Raw genomic sequence first — 22,438 nt, forward strand, 5'->3', positions numbered from 1 at the left:
CTGTTCCAGTTTTGGTAGTTTGTGGCTTTCCAGGAATGCGTCCATTTCTTCTAGATTGCCTAATTTATTGGTGTATAGCTGTTCATAATATGTTTTTAAAATCATTTGTATTTCCTTGGTGTTGGTAGTGATCTCTCCTTTCTCATTCATGATTTTATTAATTTGAGTCTTCTCTCTTTTCTTTTTAATAAGGCTGGCTAATGGTTTATCTATCTTATTAATTCTTTCAAAGAACCAACTCCTGGTTCTGTTGATCTGTTCCACAGTTCTTCTGGTCTCGATTTCGTTGAGTTCTGCTCGAATCTTTATTAACTCTCTTCTTCTCCTGGGTGTAGGATCTAGTTGCTATTTTTTCTCTAGCTCCTTTATGTGTAAGGTTAGCTTTTGTACTTGAGTTCTTTCCAGTTTTTGGATAGATGCTTGTATTGCGATGTATTTCCCCCTTAGGACTGCTTTTGCTGCATCCCAAAGATTTTGAACGGTTGTATCTTCATTCTCATTAGTTTCCATGAATCTTTTTAATTCTTCCTTAATTTCCTGGTTGACCCTTTCATCTTTTAGCAGGATGGTCCTTAACCTCCACGTGTTTGAGGTCCTTCCAAACTTCTTGTTGTGATTTAGTTCTAATTTCAAGGCATTATGGTCTGAGAACATGCAGGGGACGATCCCAATCTTTTGGTATCGGTTCAGACCCGATTTGTGACCCAGTATGTGGTCTATTCTGGAGAAAGTTCCATGTGCACTTGAGAAGAATGTGTATTCAGTTGAGTTTGGATGTAAAGTTCTGTAGATATCTGTGAAATCCATCTGGTCCAGTGTATCATTTAAAGCTCTCGTTTCTTTGGAGATGTTGTGCTTAGAAGACCTAATGAGTACAGAAAGAGCTAGATTGAAGTCACCAAGTATAAGTGTATTATTATCTAAGTATTTCTTCACTTTGGTTATTAATTGATTTATATATTTGGCAGCTCCCACATTCGGGGCATATATATTGAGGATTGTTAAGTCCTCTTGTTGGATAGATCCTTTAAGTATGAGATAGTGTCCCTCTTCATCTCTCACTACAGTCTTCAGGGTAAATTTTAGTTTATCTGATATAAGGATGGCTACCCCTGCTTTCTTTTGAGGACCATTCGAACGGTAAATGGTTCTCCAACCTTTTATTTTCAGGCTGTAGGTGTCCTTCTGTCTAAAATGAGTCTCTTGTAGACAGCAAATAGATGGGTCCTGCTTTTTTATCCAGTCTGAAACCCTGCGCCTTTTGATGGGGTCATTAAGCCCGTTCACGTTCAGAGTTACTATTGAGAGATATGAGTTTAGTGTCATCATGATATCTATTCAGTCCTTGTTTTTGTGGTTGTTCCACTGAACTTCTTCTTAAAGGGGAATTTTAAGAGTCCCCCTTAAAATTTCTTGCAGAGCTGGTTTGGAGGTCACATATTCTTTCAGTTGCTGCCTGTCTTGAAAGCTCTTTATCTCTCCTTCCATTTTGAATGAGAGCCTTGCTGGATAAAGTATTCTTGGTTGCATGTTCTTCTCATTTAGGACCCTGAATATATCCTGCCAGCCCTTTCTGGCCTGCCAGGTCTCTGTGGAGAGGTCTGCTGTTACCCTAATACTCCTCCCCATAAAAGTCAGGGATTTCTTGTCTCTTGCTGCTTTAAGGATCTTCTCTTTATCTTTGGAATTTGCAAGCTTCACTATTAAGTGTCGAGGTGTTGAACGGTTTTTATTGATTTTAGGGGGGGATTTCTCTATTTCCTGGATCTGAATGCCTGTTTCCCTTCCCAGATTAGGAAAGTTTTCAGCTAGAATTTGTTCAAATACATATTCTGGCCCTCTGGCCCTTTCGGCGCCCTCGGGAACACCAATTAAACGTAGGTTTTTCTTCCTCAGGCTGTCGTTTATTTCCCTTAATCTATCTTCATGGTCTTTTAATTGTTTGTCTCTTTTTTCCTCAGTTTCCCTCTTTGCTATCAACTTGTCTTCTATGTCACTCACTCGTTCTTCTACCTCGTTAACCCTCGTCATTAGGACTTCTAGTTTGGATTGCATCTCATTCAATTGATTTTTAATTTCTGCCTGATTAGCTCTAAATTCTGCAGTCATGAAGTCTCTTGAGTCCTTTATGCTTTTTTCTAGAGCCACAGGTAGCTGTATAATAGTGCTTCTGAATTGGCTTTCTGACATTGAATGGTAATCCAAATTTTGTAACTCTGTGGGAGAGAGGACTGTTTCTGATTCTTTCTTTTGAAGTGAGGTTTTCCTTCTAGTCATTTTGCTCAGTGCAGAGTGGCCAAAAGCAAGTTGTATTGGGAAAAGGAGAAAAAGAGAGGAGAGAAAAAAGGAAAGAAAAGAGAAAGAGAAAAAAAAGGAAGAAAAAAAGAAAAAGAGAAAGAAAAAGAAAGGAAAAAAAGGAGTGGGGTAAGGAAACAAATCAAAAAACAAAACAAAACAACAAAAAAAAAAAAAAAGAAAGAAAGAAAAAAAAAAAGAACCACAGGGGAGTATCTTCTGATTCTGTGTACTTTAAGTCCCTTGGCTTCCCCTGGAAATTGTCGGTCTAGCTGGTCTTCTGGGGGAGGGGCCTGTTGTGCTGATTTCCAGGTGTTAGCACTTGGAGCTGCTCTGCCCCCTGCCTGGTGCAGGGCTCAGTGGGGGTTGTTTACCCTGTGAGACCCCAGGAGGAACAGCCCCAGTGGCGGGGCCAGCTCTGGAAACCTGGATTCAGCCCCCGCAGTAACTCCGGAGCTTTCCGTCTGCAGGGCCTGGAGGCTCCGCGGCGGGGCCGCTGATCTGCTCAGCTCGGGGCAGGAGCGTCCTTGCTGTCCTGGGCCCTCCCGGCCTCTGCCTGTCCTGGGGGGAGGCCGGATGCTGGGCTGTGTCCCGGCGCCCTGTGCTCCCGGTCTGCGCTGTTGGATTCGCGCTCCCGGCCCGCAGCCCCCTCCGCGGAGCTGCCACCCAAGCCCCTCCGAGCTGCTCCGGTCCCGCCGTGCGCGCTGCAGCCCTTAGGGAGCTCGGCACACTCTCCTGGGCGCGCAGTTGCTCTGTTACTGTCCCAGGGAACCCGAGGGCATCCTAGCCCTCCTGGGTCCTGCTCCAACTCCCTGTGAGCCCCTTTCCACCGGGAAGGTTGGTGCAGCTCCTGCTTCTCCCGGACGGGGCTCTCCTGTCCTGGGGACACTCGCCCCGGCCTCAGCCCGGCTCCTCGCGGGGCCCCTCCCCCTTGGATGCCTTTTGTTTATTTCTTTTTTCCCGTCTTCCTACCTTGATAGAAGCGCGAACTCTTCTCACTGTAGCATTCCAGGTGTTCTCTCTTTAATTCTCAGGCCGAATTAATAGATTTTCAGGATAATTTGAAGGTTTTCTAGGTAATTTGGTGGAGACAGGTGATTTGGAGACCCTATTCTTCTGCCACCTTGCCCCTCCCCTGGCTATTTTTTAAAAAGATTTTATTTATTTATTTGAAAAAGAGAAGGGGAACATGAGCAGGGGGAGAAGGAGGGGCAGAGGGCTCAGCAGGGAGCCCACGGGGCCTTATCCCAGGACCCCGAGATCATGACCTGAGCTGAAGGCAGACATTTTAACTGACCGAGCCACTCAGGCACCGCATCCTTAGTATATATATATTTTTAAAGATTTTATTTATTTATTCTTGAAAGAGAGAGAAAGAGGCATAGACATAGGGAGAAGCAGGCTGGGGAGCCTGATGCAGGACTCGATCCCAGGACTCTGGGATCACGCCATGAGCCAAAGGCAGATGCTCAAACACTGAGCCACCCAGGTGTCCCTCCATCCTCAATATTAGGGATACTAAATCTCTACCTGTAGCATAAGTCATAAATATTTTCACCTTTTGGTCTTTTGCTTTGACTTTACTTATAGTATTCTTTTGCCAAACCAAAGGTTTTATTTAATTGGCCAACATTTTCTTTTATTACATCTGGATGCTGAATCATAGCTACAACGACTTTCTTCTGCACAGTTAGGATATAGAAGAATTCATGTGCATTTTCTTGCAGTACTTACAAGATTTTAGTTTTTATAATGAGGTCTCTGATCATTTAAAACTTATTCTTATGCATGATATGAGGTATACATACATCTATTCTGTTCCTCTAAATATTATTAAATTATTCACCTTTTCTCCCAGTGATTAGAGATGCAATCTTTATCATATACTAAACTCTAATATGGGCTTGGGTATTTAGACCTTTTTATTTTTTTCTAAAGATTTTATTTATTTATTTATTTTAGAGTGAGAGAGAAAGCAAGCATGAGTGAGGGAGAGGGCAGAGCTGGAGGGAGAGGGAGGATTCTGTACTGAGCCCAGAGCCCCACATGGGGCCCAATCTCAAGACTCTGAGATCATGACCTGTACTGAAACGAAGAGTTAGAAGCTCAACCAACTAAGCCACCCAAGTACCCCTATTTATGCCTTAAAAAAAAAAAAATTCCACTTTACTATCTATTGGAATACCAGTACTACATACTATTTTACCAATAAGTGTTTTAGAATATAATATATAGGAAGAGTAGTATATCCTTATAGCTCTTCCTTTTTAAAGATTGCCTAGGTATCTTCGCATGTTTATATTTTCATACGAACTCTCCTAATGAAAAAGACCTACTGGTTTTTCTATTAATAATTATTTTAATGAATATAATTTAGTTAATAAATTAACCCAGACTAATAGAAATCTTTAAGTTGTCTGTCCAAAAACAACTTTTTATTTGTTCAGATTTACTTTCATGTCATCAAGTGTCTTAAAGATCTTTTCACACAGATACTACATATTTCTTATTAAATTTATTCATAGATATTTTATGTTTTGAAATGGTACTTTAAATGGGGTTTTCTTTACTATTATCTCTAACGGGATATTGTTTGTATGTGTGAAGATTATTGCTTTTTATAATTTTAAGCCTGATACTTCACCAAATAGTTTTGTTGTTTGAGTTAGCTTGGTAATTGATTCTCTAGACTAGAGTTTTCAGGAATGCTACGGTATCTGGTTTTTTTTTTTTTTTTAAAGATTTTATTTATGTATTCATAAGAGACACAGAGAGAGAGGCAGACATATAGATAGAGGGAGAAGCAGGCTCCTTGCAGGGAGCCTGACGCAGAACTAGATCCCTGGATGGGGATCATGCCCTGAGCCGAAGGCAGGAGCTCAACCGCTGAGCCACCCAGGCGTCCCTGCTATGATATCTGTTAACAAAGATAGTTTCCTTCTTTCTCAATTTTTAGGCCCTTAATAATTTTCTCTAGTATAAATGCACTGATTAATGTTTTTAGTGCTTCCGTACTGAGTAATAAAATGCTGGCTTTAGGATTGAGATATGTCTATTACCATATTAATACAGTATCCATCAATTCCTAATTTCTTGGGTTTTCTTTTTAATAAGAAATGGATATGAAATTTTGACAAAGCATTTTTCAGCATTTATGAAGATAATAACATGGTTTTTCTTCTTGAATTTACTACTGTAATATATTGTATTAATGGATCTCCTAAATGTGAATGATCTACACTCTGGGGAATAAACTCCAGTTGTCATGGTATATTATTTTCCAAATGTGGGGCCAGATTCTATTTATTATCTACTACTTTTTAAAATAAGAAAATAGAGAATTAAATAAATTTAACTATCTTGTTAATAACTCAAAAAAAAAAAAAGCTTTAAAACCACAAATTCTTTTGTTTTTTAAGTTTGGCACAAACTGATTTGACAGTAAAATCTGACCTGATTGGACATAAGGCTATTCATAGTAATTTTTTACCCCAGTTAGTGTAAATATTCGTCTTAAGCGGCAAGATGAATAGTTCACCTATGGAGTGCTACCCCAAGTCTTGGTGGGCTTAGTAGATCTATTGTAGTACATATAATCTATTAATTTTCTAAAATCCAAAAGCAATCTGAATTTAGAAATACTTCTGGTTCCAAGGAATCAAATAAGGACTTATTAATCTATATTAGTGGTGTAATTGCAAGAAATTTTAAAAAAAATATTGAGCTCAAGGGCTTTCTCTGACCTTCAGAGAGTAAATTTCATAAGGATGCTTTCCATGAAGAGATACTGATGCAAGAGGCCCAAGAATTTCATTATGATGCCTCTACTGTGCTCTATTTTTTATCTCCCTTAATTACCCCTAAACCTTCCTCAGTTGGAAAAAGGTTACAGGAAAAAATAATTTAGAAAATATGTACCTCCATATATTCACAGGAATATCAGAAGACAGCAGATTACCACAATATGTGGAATAGTTACTCAAACCATCATATCTGTATAAACATAAAAAAAATGACTTTTGGTCATTAATATGCAAATGAATTCACTTAATAAGACATCGATCCCTAAAGAGAAAAATCCTCAAATTCAAGGTGACAATCAATCTTCAACAATTAGGAGTGGCTGCCTGGATCCTAAATATCAGGTACAATGGGAAAAGTAGCTATACCTCACCAGAAAGAGATACAGTGCCTATATATATATATCGCTAATTTCAAGTCTTCTGTATCTTTAATCTCCTCGATTGCTTTTCTTCCTTCAGCCCCACCCCTTAGACATAAACACTCAACATCCTCCCTCTCACATATTGTGCACATTCCTCCATTTTCCGTGACCACTGGTTTTAAATTTTTAATCAAGAATTGAGATATACCATTAAATTTACTCAATGCATGATTTTATGAATTTTAGTAAATTTAAAAAGTTGTGCAATATCACAATCCAGTTTTGTGGTAATTCCATCTGCCCTTATGCCCACCTGTAGTCAACATCCAGTCCCACCCAAAACCCTATGTAACTAATGATTTCCTTCTTATCTCCATTAATTTTGCCTTCTCCAGAAATTTCATTCAAATAGAATCATATAATCTGTTTTGTGTCTTTTAGTTTCTTTCACTTGGCATAATATTTGAGGTTCCTCTTTTTTGTTACATGCATCAGTTCTCTCCTTTTTGTTTGGTAATAATTTATGATATCCGCATTGATATTCATATTAGTCCTTAATTTTCCTTTTTTTAATGGCACTTTAACAGGTTTACATAACAATGCTGTTTTCTTCATAAAATGAATATGGAAATTTTCATCATTATGCATGCTTTGAAAAAATTTATGTTAACACTGGGACTATCTTGTCTTTGAAGTTTTAGTAGAACTCAAAGAAACTATCTGGGTCTGGTATTATTTATGGAGTACCTTGATAACTTACTCTATTTTCATATAAACAATGGTCTATTCAAAGCTTTCTATCTTTCCTGGGGTCAATTTTGCTAAACTATTTTCTTAGTAAATTATCCAATTCTAAATTTAGTTTCAGAGCTTTTATCTTAATTTTTTTTAAAGAACTCAGCAAATTAAAATTCTAGTTTACTGTTGAACAGTATTGTTTCACATATACAACAAACAGGCCAAAAGAGGTTTTAAAATTTAATTCCTTTGTTTCGATGGGTGTTTCCCTTCGTCTTTTTTTTTTTTTTTTTAAGATTTTATCCATTTATTCATGAGAGACACACAGTGAGGCAGAAACACAGGCAGAGGGAGAAGCAGGCTCCATGCAGGGAGCCCGATATGGGACTCATCCCAAGACCACAGGATCATCCCCGAGCCAAAGGCAGACGCTAAAACGCTGAGCCACCCAGGTGTCCTTGTCATTTCTTATGTCTGTTTATGCTTGCTCCTTTTTTCTTAGGTTAGCTAGTTGCCTACTTTTTCTTTAAAAGGGGGAGGGGAGTTGATGCATTCATTAGAACTATGTTTTTCTGTCCTTTATCTTGTTAGTTTCTGCTTCTGTCTTTATAATTTCCTCCCTTGGACTTTCATATGATTTACTTTGTGGTCCTTTTTTCTTGCCTTTTGAGATCTTAACTAATATTTTACTTTGTCTTATATTTTATTATTAAGTTTTTAAACCTATGGATTGTCCTCTGATGGCTGCTTTAAATAAATCCCACAGATTACGATATGCAAAATTTTTGTTACAATTCTATTTTAAGGATTTTATAATTTCACTTTACATTTTCCCTTTCATTTAGAGTTAATAGATTTAAAATTTTTGAAAAGAAGAACGTTTTCCTGGTTTAAATTTGTTAATTTTTAGCATGGATGCACTGTGATGATATATTATTTTATTATTTCCATTTAATGTTCCACTCTTGTTCTTATGAACATTTTATGCACACTTGAGAAGAGGGCCTATATTCCATAAGGGTATGAAATTCAGCATAAATTCATGTTGTCAACTTTATTAGTTATGTTGTTAGGTCTTAGATATTGTTAATTTTTGTTGTTCACTTCACCTGTTTTGTACTGAGTGTGGCATATTATAATCTTCTATCATTATAGTTCTTTTTTTTAATTAATTAATTATTTATTTATGATAGTCACGGGGGGGGGGGGGCAGAGACACAGGCAGAGGGAGAAGCAGGCTCCATGCACCGGGAGCCCGATGTGGGTGGGATTCGATCCTGGGTCTCCAGGTTTGGCAGGCGCCAAACTGCTGCGCCACCCAGGGATCCCTATCATTATAGTTCTATTTCTCCCTGTATCTCTTATAGTTTCTGCTATATAAAAATGGTATTTTTAATTATTTGGTGCAGAGATATTTATAACTGTTGTATTTTCATTCTGAATCATGACTTCTAGAATTTTAAAAGTCTTTCTTTTTCACATTTAATGCTTTTTAATAAGAATTCTACTTTATATGATATCGAGATCACTAGCCTTACCTTCTTATGATTTCCAAATTTTCTGAATCATTTTGTTTTAGGTGTGTCTTTTGTATAAAGTTTAGTCTTGTTTAGTAAGCAAATTTTTAAATGTTTTCATTTTGACAATTAAGCTCATTTGTATTAATTGAAATGATAAGTTCAATCTCAACTCTATCATCTTACTATAATTGTTACACATCATTTTATATTTAGTATTTTTCTAAGTAGTAAGTCTTTTTTGCTCTTTAAAAAATTTCTTTTGGTAGGTAGGAAAGAGTTTTTTTTGTTTCAGGGGTTTCTTTATTTCTTATGAATTTTATAGTTCCCTGAGTCCCCTTCTCTTTTCTTATTTGATCTTTATAATCCAACTTGTTATGCTTAAATCATATTCTTTAATACTCAAATTATTACATAGGCAACAGTCAACGAACTTCTTCTACTTTGCTCTTTCCTTCCCTCATTAAAAATATTCCTCATTCTGGGACTCCTGGGTGGCTCAGTGATTGAGCGTCTGCCTTCGGCTCAAGGGCATGATCCTGGAGTCCCAGGATTGAGTCCCGCATCAGGCTTCCTGCCTAGAGCCTGCTTCTCCCTCTGCCTGTGTCTGCGCCTCTCTCTCTCTCTCTCTCTGTCTCTCATGAACAAATAAATAAAATCTTTAAAAAAAAAACAAACTCACTCTTTCTACTTATTAGACTATATAATGTCCGTCTATTATCCTTCAGTCCTATCCCACTTGTTGCAGCCTTAGATCTATAGTTGAATATGTTAAAGGCTCATCATCAGACATTTTGCCAAAGTTTTCCCAGTTTTCTCTTACTTGGATAAACATCATTCCTTAGTATAATGTAGTCAGCAGAACCTTCTGTGATGATGGATATGCTCTGTATCTGTATTGCCCAACAGGGTAGCCATGAGCCACATATAAATACTGAGCACTTGAAATGTAGCTAGTAGACACTAACTTAGTACAGTGCTCACAGATTTATGAGGAAGGAGTCACATGTATAATAGTCAGTGAGTACCTGCATGTTTAAAAATGTCTTCTTATAACCCGGATATTTGAAAAAAACTTGACTGGAATAGGAAATCCATTTTTAATGTTTAATCCAACACCAAAAATGCTGTTTCACTGGTGCTTTTCTTTTGTTTTGCTGATGATGTCTAATGCCAATCTAATTTATTTGCCCTAGTCAGTAACCCAGCCTTTTTTTTTTTTTTTTAAAGATTTTTATTTATTCATGAGAGACACAGAGACACAGGCAGAGACAAGGCAGAGGGGGAAAGCAGGCTCCCTGCATGGAGCCTGATGTAGGATTGTATCCCAGGACTCCGGGATCACGCCCTGAGTCAAAGGCAGATGCTCAACTGCTGAGCCACCCAGGCGTCCCTGTAACCCAGCCTTTTTTACTAGAGCTTTAAGGATTTTCTTTTCTTTTCATTTTTAAAATCCAGTGGTTTTACAAGGCTATGTTTCAGAGTAAACCATTCCAAGTCAGTCTTAAGAGGTAAAAATGGACCTTTTAATACACAGATTCATTTTTCTTCTTTCATTTATAAAAAAATTTATTGAATTATAGTTTTTTTTTTTTTTAAGATTTATTTATTCATGAGAGACAGAGAGAGGCAGAGACATAGGCAGAGGGAGAAGCAGGCTCCATGCAGGGAGCTCAATGCAGGACTCGATCCTGGAACCTGGGATCATGCCCTGAGCTGAAGGCAGGTGCTCAACCACTGAGCCATCCAGGCGTCCCTGGATTATAGTTTTAAACGTAAACTCTATTTCACTGTTTTGTTTTTCTTCTCCAGGGACTCCAGTTATTTGTTTATGATATCTTCTCTGCCTCTCTTCCATTTCAATTACTTTCTCTCTGACCCTTTTATCTCATTTTCATTCTTTTGCTTATTTCTCTGCCTTCTCAAGTACCCCTGATTAAACTGTCAACACATTGTAATTCAACCTTAATATTTTTCCTAAATTTAATCAATTTTAATTTTATTTCTTTGGGGAGAAGGAGGTGTTATTTGTTTTTAAATTTTTGATTCATTTCTTTGAGGGTACCTAATTCAGCTAGGAGTTTTGTGCTACTCTGTCCTTCTGCTTTGTAACTAGTTGTAGGGAAAGGATGCCCAGGAGCCAAAAAATCTTATTCTCATTTTCTGTTTTCTTTTTACAGTAATTTTATATGGATGTAGACTGCTTCTTTTGGTCTATTTATGGAAAGCGTAAAGATTTTCGGGGGGCTTAAAAAATTCCTAGTTCAAGACTGCCCCCTTCTGTGAGAATAGTGAGGTTTAACGCCCTTTTCCAAAAAATACTTATTTACTTGGGAGGGTGGGGAGTGGAGGATAAGGGTCTGACATGTTTGAGTTTCTTTGTTTCCATAGGATATTAATTCCTCCCTCTAGATTCCTTCTTTCCCTTCACTAACATATCTCCAAAGGGTCTCTCCCTCTTCTTCTTTAAAATAATTTTGTTTTTTTGAGAGAGAAAGAATCCCAAGCAAGCTCTACACTCAGCATGGACCCCTACACAGAGATGAAATCCCATGACCCTGAGATCATGACCTGAGCAGAAATCAAGAGTCAGATGCTTAACCAAATCAGCCATGCAGGCACCCTAGTCCCACTCCTTTCTATTTCTCTCTTTCCCAGAAGTACTTTTCCAAAAATGCCACCTTAGGTCTTAAATACTTTTAAGTAATTTACACCTTTAGCCAGTATTGTGATCTACCAAATCTTAGATTGCTTTCAGAAATTTTGCATTTAAGGTGAATTTTTATTTATTTATATATTCCAGACTTAGGCTCTCAATCCCTCTCCTCTCTTCCATGCAGTTTTTCAAACTTCCCCAAGTCTAAAACATCAAAGATTGTTCTGTTGAAATTTGGTGTTTTCGCTTATTTAAAAATGATTTGAAGTTCACATATTCTTTTTCTCATGGTAAGCTGAAAGTATCAAATAAGTGTGGCATTATTTACTTTCTTACTCTATATAGTTTTCCAGGAGGAGGAATGGACAAATTCTAATTTAGGAGGCCACCATTATCCTAGGGCAACCAGAAAGTTCCTTAAATCTTTTTATTTTATTGTTACTACTGATTGTGATTTGTCAATATTTTATGAACATTCTTAAAACATCCCAGGAAGTAGGGGCACCTAGGTGTCACAGTCAATTAAGCTTCCAACTCTTGGTTTAGGCTTGGGTCATGATCTTAGAGTCCAGAGATCGAGCGAGCACTATGTTGGGCTCTGTGCTAAGTATGGAGTCTGCATTAGAATCTCTCCATCCGGGATCCCTGGGTGGCTCAGCGGTTTAGCACCTGCCTTCGGCCCGGGGCATGATCCCAGGGTCCTGGGATCAAGTCCCACATTGGGTTCCCTGCATGGAGCCTGCTTCTCCCTCTGCCTGTGTCTCTGCCTCTCTCTGTGTCTCTCATGAATAAATAAATAAAATTAAAAAAATAAAAATAAAAAACGAACTAGAATCAACTTTGTTGTTTTTGTCATTACAATGATAATGCAAGAACATGGCAGAGAGTTTCCCGTCTTATGCTCTGGTAGAGTTCATTTATCCATCCATCCAATACTTACTGAAGACCACTAAATTGCCAGTCAATAGGGACACAAAGATAACCAAGACATGGTCCCTGCCTCACAGACAAGTAGAGGAATATGAGTAAGTTGCAAAAGGTTAAACAGAGTACAATATCCTTTATAAAAAGTCTGAAAATATGCAAACCATATCATATATACTTTTAAGTATACATATATATGTAGTATAAATAGAAAAACATGTGAGAAAATGATAATCAAATTAAGTTAGGGGTTAACTCTGGGAGGATGAGGGGAATAAAATCAGGCAGAAATACAAATGTAGCTTAAGTTTTATCCATAGTATATTTCCTTAAAAAAGAAAAAAATCTGAAACAAATATAGCAAAGTACTAATATGTGACAAAGATACATGGGTATGTTTGTTATATTATCTCTATTATTTCCTATGTGCTTGAAATATTCTATTTTTTTAAAAAACTACTCAACATGCAGTTCAGTTTACTGGAATTTTAAGTCAGAAGTTTCAGAATATATTCCAGTTGTGTAATAAACAATATAAAATTAAGAACCAATTTTAGGTATGAATGAGAAAAATAACCCATGTGAATATTATACATTGTTTTTAGATGAAGTGTTGTACATACCTGTGAGTGCTAAATAAGAAGCAATGTACCGCTTTTCCAGTCCATCTCTAACACTCTGAATTGCACCAAAAATTGGAGGTATAATCATAATCAGGTTACTCACTGTATTCCCTATAGGGGAAAAACACAAGAAAATAATTATATTAGTCAATACCACGTTAAATAAAAATACACACACTTGGCCCTTAATAAAAATTAAATTGGTGACTTCTAAGAAACATGGTGAAAAGATATTTATAAGGTACTAAAGGAAAATAATTCTCTACTCAAAAAAATTTTATAGAAGAATTCAATTAAAATAACAAGTAAAAGAGATTTTTTTTGGATGCCTGGGTAGCTCAGTGGTTGAGCATCTGCCTTTGGCTCAGGGCGTGATCCTGGAGTCCCAGGATCAAGTCCCACATCGGGCTCCCTGCATGAAGCCTACTTCTCCCTCTGCCTGTGTCTCTGCCTCTGTGTGTGTGTGTCTCTCATGAATAAATAAATAAAATCTTAAAAAAAAAAACAAAAAAAGAAACTAAGATTTTTCAATCAGAACATCCACTAAAGGAAATTCTAAAGATGAAAAGGGCAAGTATCTCAGAAAGAACCTCAAAAACACAGCAAAAAATGAATTGGAGAAGATAGCCATAGAGACTAAGAGAGCAATCTATGGATACAGTAATGACAGGATAAAATACAGTATTGTGCTACTTTTGTTTGTGGAATAAAACAGCAACAAAGTGGGGTAAGAATTTTGCGTGTCTCTTTAAAATTTCATTTATGGTAATATATTTAATTTCTTGTTTCTAGCAGTGGATCTTCAACTGATTTTTGTTCCTGTCTTTACAAAAACAAACCTAAACATGAAAACCAAAGAAGCAATAAATACCCTAAAGCAGAAATAGGCAGTAAAATGGGGAAAGAAATGGATAAACTATTTTATAAATTGATTCTGGGTAAAATAAAGTGACACAAAACATTCAAAATTCCAAATGAATGATTTTCAACATAGGAGCTGATATCAAGATAAGTATCAATTAATGGACATATACAGAACACTCTACCATTTAGCATATACATTATTCTCAAGTATACATGGAACATTTGGACAGACTGTACATTAGGCTATAAGTTTCCAATAAACTTGAAAAGATAGATAACATACAAAATATGTCCTCCAACCACAACAAAATTAAGTTAGAAATAACCAAACAAAAACAAAAATTCACTAATCTGTGGAAATTAAATGACATATTCTTTTCTTTCCTTTCTTTGGGGGAGCTATTTGCCTTCCCAATCATTCTCCCTTTTTTCTTAATAAAAGAACCCCAATTTTTAACCTGAATACATTGATACTTAGCTAAGAAAACTACATTTCCAAGACCCCTTTGCAGCTTGGAATGGCTATGAGACTTGAGTTCAAGGTAAATGGAAGTCTGCCATGGTCATTTCAAGATGGATGTCAAAGAAATTACTGCCTAAGTTTTCTTCTATGAGTTTTATGATTTCAGGTCTTAATTCAGGTCTTTAATCCATTTTGTGTATGGTTTAAGAAAGTGGTCCAGTTTCATTCTTTTACATGTAGCTATCCAGTTTTCCCAGCACCATTTATGAAGGGGTTGTCTTTTGCCCATTGTATATTCTTACCTCCTTTGTTAAAGATTAAATGACTATATAAGTATGGGTTTATTTCTGGGCTCTCTATTCTGTTCCATCAATCAATGTATCCATTTTTGTGGCAGTACCATACTTTTTTGATAAATACCATATTCTTAAACAACCAATAGATCAAAGAAGAAATCACAAGGGAAAATAGATGAATTAAAGTGGATGAATTTATTTTAACACAGATAAAAAATACACACAACATAAAATAAACATAACATCCCAAAATTCACGGGATGTAACAAAAGCAGCACTAAGGGGAAATGTATAGCTATAAACGCTTGCATTAAAAAACAAGATCAGGGCACCTGGATCAAGGTCGGTTAAGCATCCAACTCTTGATTTCGCCTCAGGTCATAATCTCAGGGTTATGAGATCAAGCCTCGACTTGGGCTTCCTGCTGAGCATGGAGCCTCGGGATTCTCTCTCCTTCTGCTCCTTCCCACCCACCCACTCACTCTCTTTCTCTCTCTTGCTCTCAGTCTCTAAAAACAAAATAGCAACAAGAAAGACTGTCAAGCTGAAATGAAATAATGCTGATTATTAACATGAATATATATAAAAACATACAACATACTGGTGAAGGTAGGTATATGGTTCAAGTCTGAATACTCTAATACTGTAATATGATGGTATATTAATCACTTAATTCTATAACTTATAAAGATGGAAGGACAAAAGCATTAAAAATAACTATTAGCTACAAATGACATATCCAATTAAGTTAGTGTCCAAAATACAATTTTATTTTATTTTATTTATTTATTTTTTTAAATAGTGCTGTATTTTTTTTTTTAATTTTTATTTATTTATGATAGTCACAGAGAGAGAGAGAGAGGCAGAGACATAGGCAGAGGGAGAAGCAGGCTCCATGCACCGGGAGCCTGATGTGGGATTCGATCCCGGGTCTCCAGGATCGCGCCCTGGGCCAAAGGCAGGCGCCAAACCGCTGCACCACCCAGGGATCCCAAAATACAATTTTAGTATATGTGCTGCCGAAGCGAGCAGTGTCCAAAAAACAAAAAGAACTGATACACTACCCAAAAAATAAAATAATCTAATTAAAAAATGGCCAGAAAATATGAACAGATATTTCTCTAAAAGAGACATGCAGATGGCCAACAGACACATGAAAAGATGCTCAACATCACTTATCATCAGGGAAATGCAAATCAAAACCACAATGGGGTATCACCTCATACCGGTCAGAATGGCTAAAATAACACAAGAAACAACAGGTATTGGCAAGGATATGGAGAAAAAGGAACTCTTGTACACTGTGGGCAGGACTGCAAACTGGTGTAGCCACTGTGGAAAACAGTGGAGGTTCCTCATAAAGTTAAAAATAGAACTACCCTGCCATACAATAATCGCACTACTGGGTATCTACTCAAAGAATATGAAAACATTCATTTGAAGGGATATATGCACCCTATGTTTATTGCAGCATAATTAATAGCCAATTACGGAAGCAGCTTGAGTGTCCATCCATAGATAAATGGATAAAGATGCAGTATATATATACACAATGTAATATTTTTCAGCCATAACAAAAAATGAAATCTTGCCATTTGCAACAACACAGATGGATTTACACAGTATAATGCTAAGCAAAATAAGCCAGAGAAAGACAAATACCATATGATTTCACTTATATATGGAATTTAAGAAACAAATGAGCAAAGGAAAAAAAAAAAGAGAGACAGACAGACAAACCCAAGAAACAGATTTCTAACTACAGAGAACAAATTAATGGTTACCAGAGTGGAGGTGGGGGTTGGGGGAAGAAGGAGTTATATAGAGTATAGGAATTAAGGGATCCCTGGGTGGCGCAGCGGTTTGGCGCCTGCCTTTGGCCCAGGGCGTGATTCTGGAGACCCGGGATCGAATCCCGCGTCGGGCTCCCAGTGCATGCAGCCTGCTTCTGCCTATGTCTCTGCCTCTCTCTCTCTCTCTGTGACTATCATAAATAAAAAAAAAAAAAAAAAAAAGAAAAAGGAATTAAGGGTACACTTATCACAATGAGCACTGAGTAATGTATAGAATTGATGAATGTCTACATTGTACACCTGGAACTAATATAACACTGAATGTTAACAGTACTGAAATTAAAATACTTTTTTAAAACTACAGTAACCTATTAATGAACAGGAAATTAAAAAACAGGTAAGTTGTGATATCAAAATTTACAAGGAAGGGAATAACAGTGTAGAGTTTAGTAAGTAAAGTTATCAGCATAAAAAAAGAATGCTCTGTCTTTAAGTTGTATTATGTAAGCCTCATGGTAACCACAAAGCAAAACCTACAGAAAAATAAAGAGGGAAACACAGCATGAAACTATAAAAAATCATCAATTCACAAAGGAATAAGGGAACTATATATAACAGCCAGAAAATAGTAAGACGGCATTAGTAAGTCCTTAACTATCAATAATTGCTATAAATGTAAATGGATTAAATTCTACAATTAAAAGCCACACAGTGGTTGGATGGATAAAAAACAAGATCCAACTATAGGCTGGCTATAATCAATTCACTTTACATTAATGACATGCATATGCTCAAAGTGAAGGCATGAAAAAGATATTCCATGCAAGTGAAACCAAAAGAGGGTAGGGGTAGCTACACTTAGACAAAACAGACTTTAGGAAAAGAACTGTAACAAAAGACAAAGAAGATCATTATGTAATAACAAAGGCTTAATTCATAAAGAGGATATAATAACTAAATATGTATGCACCTATCATCAGAGCACCTAAATATATTAAGAAACACTAAGAGTTCTGAAGGGAGAAAGACAAAATGCAATTAATAGTGAGAGACTTCACTACCCCACTTTCAACAATGAATAGTAAATCCAGAAAACTAAAACAGAAAAGTTGGGCTTAAACTACACTTAACACCAAAAGGACCTAACAGACATATGTAGAACATTCCATCCAAAAGCAGCAGAATATACATGCTCCAGGATAGATCATATGTCACAAAATAAATGTTAGCAAAAATTTAAAAACTGAAATCATAGAAAGTATCTTTTCTGACCACAGTAGTATAAAACTAGAAATCAATAACACAGAGGAAAACTAGAAATTCACAAATATGTGGAAATTAAACAACATACTCCTGAACAACCAATGGAGCAAAGAAGAAATCAAAAGGTACATTTAAAAATATCTTGAAATAAGTGAAAATGGAAACACAATATACCAAACTTTATGAGATACAGCTAAAACAGTTCCAAAGGAAAGTTTATAGAAATAAATACCTGTAGTAAGAAAAAAAAAAAAAAGAAAAGAAAAAAAGAAGGGTGCCTGGGTGGTTCAGTTAAGAATCTGCCTTTGTCTTAGGTCATGATCCCAGAGTCCTGGGATAGAGCCCCATGTCAGGCTCCCTGATCAGTGGGGAGCCTGCTTCTCCCTCTCTCTACCCCACTCATGTTCTTTCTTGCTCTATCTCCCTCTCAAATAAATCTTTAAAAAAAAAAAAAAGAAAGAAAGAAGAAGAAAGAAAGATCTCAGGGTACCTAAGTGGCTCAGTTGGTTGAGTGTCTGAATCTTGATTTTGGCCCAGGTCATGATCTTGGGGTCATAAGACTGAGCCCAGCATTGGGTTCTGTGCTTAGCGGGAAGTCCGCTTGAGATTCTCTCTCCCTCTGCCCCTCCCCCCACCATGAGCTCATTCTCTGTCTCTCAAATAAATAAATAACCTTTTTTAAAAAGGAAAAAGACCTCAAGTAAACAACCTAACTTTATATCTCAAAGTACTGGAAAACAACAGACTAAGCCCAAAGTTAGGAGAAGAAAAGAAATAAAAATCAGAGTGGAAATAATTGAATTAGAATGAAACTAAGAACTAGTTGTTTTGTTTTTTTAAAAAAAGATTTTATTTATTTATTCATGAGAGACACACAGAGAGGCAGAGACATAGGTAGAGGGAGAAGCAGGTTCCATGCAGGAAGCCTGATGCAGGATTTGATCCCAGGACCTGGGATCATGTCCTGAGCTAAAGGCAGATGCTCAACCACTGAGCCACCCAAGCAGCCCAAAAAGAACTAGTTTTTTTTTTTAAAGATTAAAAATTGACACACCTTTAGCTACACTAACTCAGAAAAAAAGCGAGAGAATTCAAATAAATAAAATCAGAACTAAAAGAGGACATTACAACCAATACCACAGAAACAAAAAGGATCCTGAGAGACTACTATGAGCAATTATACACGAAAAAATTGTAAAACCTAGAAAAATGGATTAATTCCTAGATATATACAATCCACCAAGACTGAATCAGGAAGAAAATCTTAATAAAACAATAACAAGTAAGGATACTCAACACAGAAAAGCTGAAGACAAGTAGTTTTCATTGGCGAATTCTACTAAACATTTAAAAGGATTAACACCAAACCTTCTCAAACTGTTCCAAAAAAAATAGAAGAGAAGAGAATACTTCCAAAGTTGTACGCACAAATCCAGCATTACCCTAATACCAAATACTATATGAATTCATGTATATTTAGAATCTAAAAAAATGAAACTCAGAAATAGAGAACTGAGTGGTTGTTACCAAGGGTTGGGGTGGGGAACTGGATGATGAGGACATACTGGTGTACCAACTTCCAGTTAGAGGACTAACAAGTTCTGGAGATTTAATATACAGCATGGTGACTACAGCTAATAATAATATACTTAAAAGTTGCTAAAGTTTGGCCAGCTGTCAAAGGAAACCTAAAGGCCCAGGTCCATTTTCACAAAGCATACAATGAATGATGAATTCGGAGCTGATGGGTTAGTAAGATGATAACTAGCACAACTATAAAACTATGTTCTCATTGGGATGCCTGGGTGGTTTAGCGGTTGAGTGTCTGCCTTTGGCTCAGGTCATGAAAGTGGGGTCCTGGGATCAAGTCCCACATTGGGCTCCCCAAAGAGAGCCTGCTTCTCACTCTGCCTATGTCTCTGCCCCTCTCTCTGGGTCTCTCATTAATAAATAAATAAGATCTTAAAACAAAAAACAAACAAAAACTATGTTCCTATTAATCTTGGCTGGTCATAACTATGATTGCTGAAGGTTCCCCAAACACCAAAATGATACAGAATTGTTTTTTTTTTTTTTAAGATGGTAAAATAATGGATTTTCCCCCTTTTTTCTGTATTTTCTACAATGTGGTTAATTGTTTTTACAGTTTAAAATTAAAATATTAATAATATAAATGAATGATAGAAAATGAAGGCTAAATAACTTCTACTTAGAGTTAAATTGGGTTTGGGATGCTTCCAGAAAATTCAATTAAGTTTTTTTCCATAAATAAAAACTAGAGATTCATTCATATACCACACAATAAATATACTAAAACATTAAAGCAAAAAAATATTTTTTTTCCACAGAGGGAATCTTGTTTGAATACAGACTTAATGAATTTTTTAAACCTGAAAACTACAACATTTTTATACCCCCAAACACAATTTATTTGTATTCTCCCCTTATTTATAGGCAAGGTTAACAACATTCCAATAATTTAGAGATTTCTTAATAGGTAAAATCCAATTTTGGTAAATGAAAACTCAAATACCAAAAGTAAAAGAAAAAAAGTCAGATGGAAAAGGCAACCTGCAAACATAAATTTGAAACAACTCTCGAGGGACAAACAGTAGGAAGTTGTCTGCCTCAGTGAGACAGTAGGTGGAGCCAGTGTGCTCAGCAGTCTTACCAGTTCTGAATTTTGCCTAAGACAGCTGTGGGGCAACGGGGTAGACAATTGAGAGCTCAGTTGTATTTACAAGTGTATAACCACCCAGAATGAAAGATGAAAAAAAAAAAAAATAGAAGCATTAAAACCTGGCAAAGCTGGAAAAATGATTGATATTGCTGCCTTGCCGCTGTGAGGAGCCCTCCTGCAGAGTCAGCAAATGAGTTGATGAGAGCAGTAACTGCTTTGAGCTTGAAAGCAATCCGAAACTTTCCCCAAAGCAAGTTCATTTTGTCAGATATTTTACTGATTATGCAACTGTTCAAATAATGTTAAAGATTCCCAGAACTTCAGAGACTTTATTGCTGAAAGAAGATATGAATATCATCTAATTTAATCTCAATTTATATCTGGCAACATTTTATTCATACCTGTGACCATTTTCTAGCAGTGTTAGCTTATTTATGCTTAAGACTTATTTTCCTGACCTGTAAAATGTGGGGGAGGGGGCCAAAATATTTAAAGTCTTTAAATAAGTATGATGAAAACAATAAATATGACCCAAAAAGATCATTTCTGATATGACAAAGATCCACTGATCATAACAACCAGGGATTTCCACAATCATGCTATGTTAAGAATAAAGTGCTGGAATTTAAGAAAAAGAACAGATGAACATAGGGGAAGAGAGAAAAAAATAAAATAAGATGACATCAGAGAGAGACAAACCATAAGAAACTCTTAACTATAGAAAATAAACTGAGGGTTGCTGGAGGGGAAGTAGGTGAAGGGATGGGGTAACTGGGTGATGGGAATTAAGGAGGGCCCTTGATGTAATGAGCACTGACTATTATGTGCAACTGATGTATCACTAAAATCTACCTCTGAAAATAACACACTATGTGTTAATTGATTTTAAATAAAATAAAAATTAAGTGCTACCTGGGAATTGTCTTGGTATTTAGATCAGCTCAAAACAGTTATCAAAAGGGAGAAAGTTTGCCTTCCAATTCAGAACAATAACAAAGAAAGTTGCAGTATACGCTGTTTTACTTAGAGATGTTAAAAAATCATATAAGTGCATAATATAGTATTAGGTACTCCTTAGTAGCTTTCAAAACAGTTATCAAAAAAAATCCAGGAATCCAATACAGATATGTCTTATTTAAAAAATGATAAGCATAAATTCAGTTCAACTCGACAAGCATTTATTGTTTTTTGTTGTTTTTGTTTTTTAAGATTTTATTTATTTGACAGAAAGCACAAGCAGGGGGAGCAGCAGTCAGAGGGAGACGGAGATGGACGGTCCCCACAGAGCAAGGAACCCAATAAAGTGATAAGGCGCTTAATCCCAGGACCCTGGGATCATGACCTGAACTGACGGCATATACTTAACTGATTAACCAACTGAGCCACTCAGACGCCCCTATTAATTATTTTCTATGGGCAAGGCACTGAGATGGGAAATGGAAAGAAAGGTTATTAGCAAGTGAATAATCCCGGTTCCTGTTCTGAGAAAGTATATACACAATTTAGTAGGGACAGGTAAACAAGGAGCAAGGGAGAATGGCAGCCAACAACATACTCCGGGAAGGGAGGGAACTCAAGAGATGCTTCAGTAAGGAGCTAGCACTGGAACTGTGCCTTGAAAGAAGAAAAGATAAATACATCATCACTAATAGAAGCATCATTCTATATTCTTTTTTTTTTTTTTAAGATTTTATTTATTTATTCATGAGAGACAGAGAGAGAGAGAGAGAGAGGCAGAGACACAGGCAGAGGGAGAAGCAGGCTCCATGCAGGGAGCCTGATGTGGGACTTGATCCTGGGTCTCCAGGATCAGGCCCTGGGCTGAAGGCGGCGCTAGACTTCTAAGCCACTGGGGCTGCCCTCTATATTCTTTAGAGTGCATCTAGTAGCTTCAAAAAATTATTTATGAAAACTGGTTTTACACATTATTTTTAAAAACATGCATTCTATTTTCACTTTATGTATGTTATAATAAAAATATTTTAGAACTATTTATTATAAAAATAAAAATGTTCATATTAAGTTCAAGAGGAAGTATGTTTTAGGTTTGGGAAGAAAAGCCAAGTACACAACGGTCTCTCAAAGAAATAACAGAAGACCTTGGGAGCTCCACATCAGTTATGGCTCAGGTAAACTAAAGTCCATTAAAATAGAGGTTACA

The 22,438-nt window shown here is 36.6% G+C and overlaps 1 protein-coding gene across 10 annotated transcripts in view; it reads right to left on the bottom strand.

The window, feature by feature from the left end:
* ACER3 (alkaline ceramidase 3) overlaps positions 1-22,438 on the bottom strand; it is a 158,419-nt gene that overhangs the window by 108,090 nt on the left and 27,891 nt on the right. For 5 of the 10 annotated variants that reach the window (XM_025419593.3, XM_025419594.3, XM_049098738.1 and 2 more), the window contains one exon: positions 12,919-13,029. The exons of 1 other annotated variant lie outside the window; for it this stretch is intronic. In XM_025419593.3, the coding sequence (XP_025275378.1) occupies positions 12,919-13,029 (111 nt within the window). Of the gene's footprint in view, positions 1-6,213; positions 6,289-12,918; positions 13,030-14,873; positions 14,993-22,438 lie in introns of those variants that run through there. 4 more of the 10 variants (XM_035704099.2, XM_025419595.3, XM_035704101.2 and 1 more) reach the window with 2 other exon arrangements.

The sequence above is a fragment of the Canis lupus genome, chromosome 21, assembly GCF_003254725.2.
Source record: "Canis lupus dingo isolate Sandy chromosome 21, ASM325472v2, whole genome shotgun sequence".
Lineage (NCBI taxonomy): Eukaryota > Metazoa > Chordata > Mammalia > Carnivora > Canidae > Canis > Canis lupus.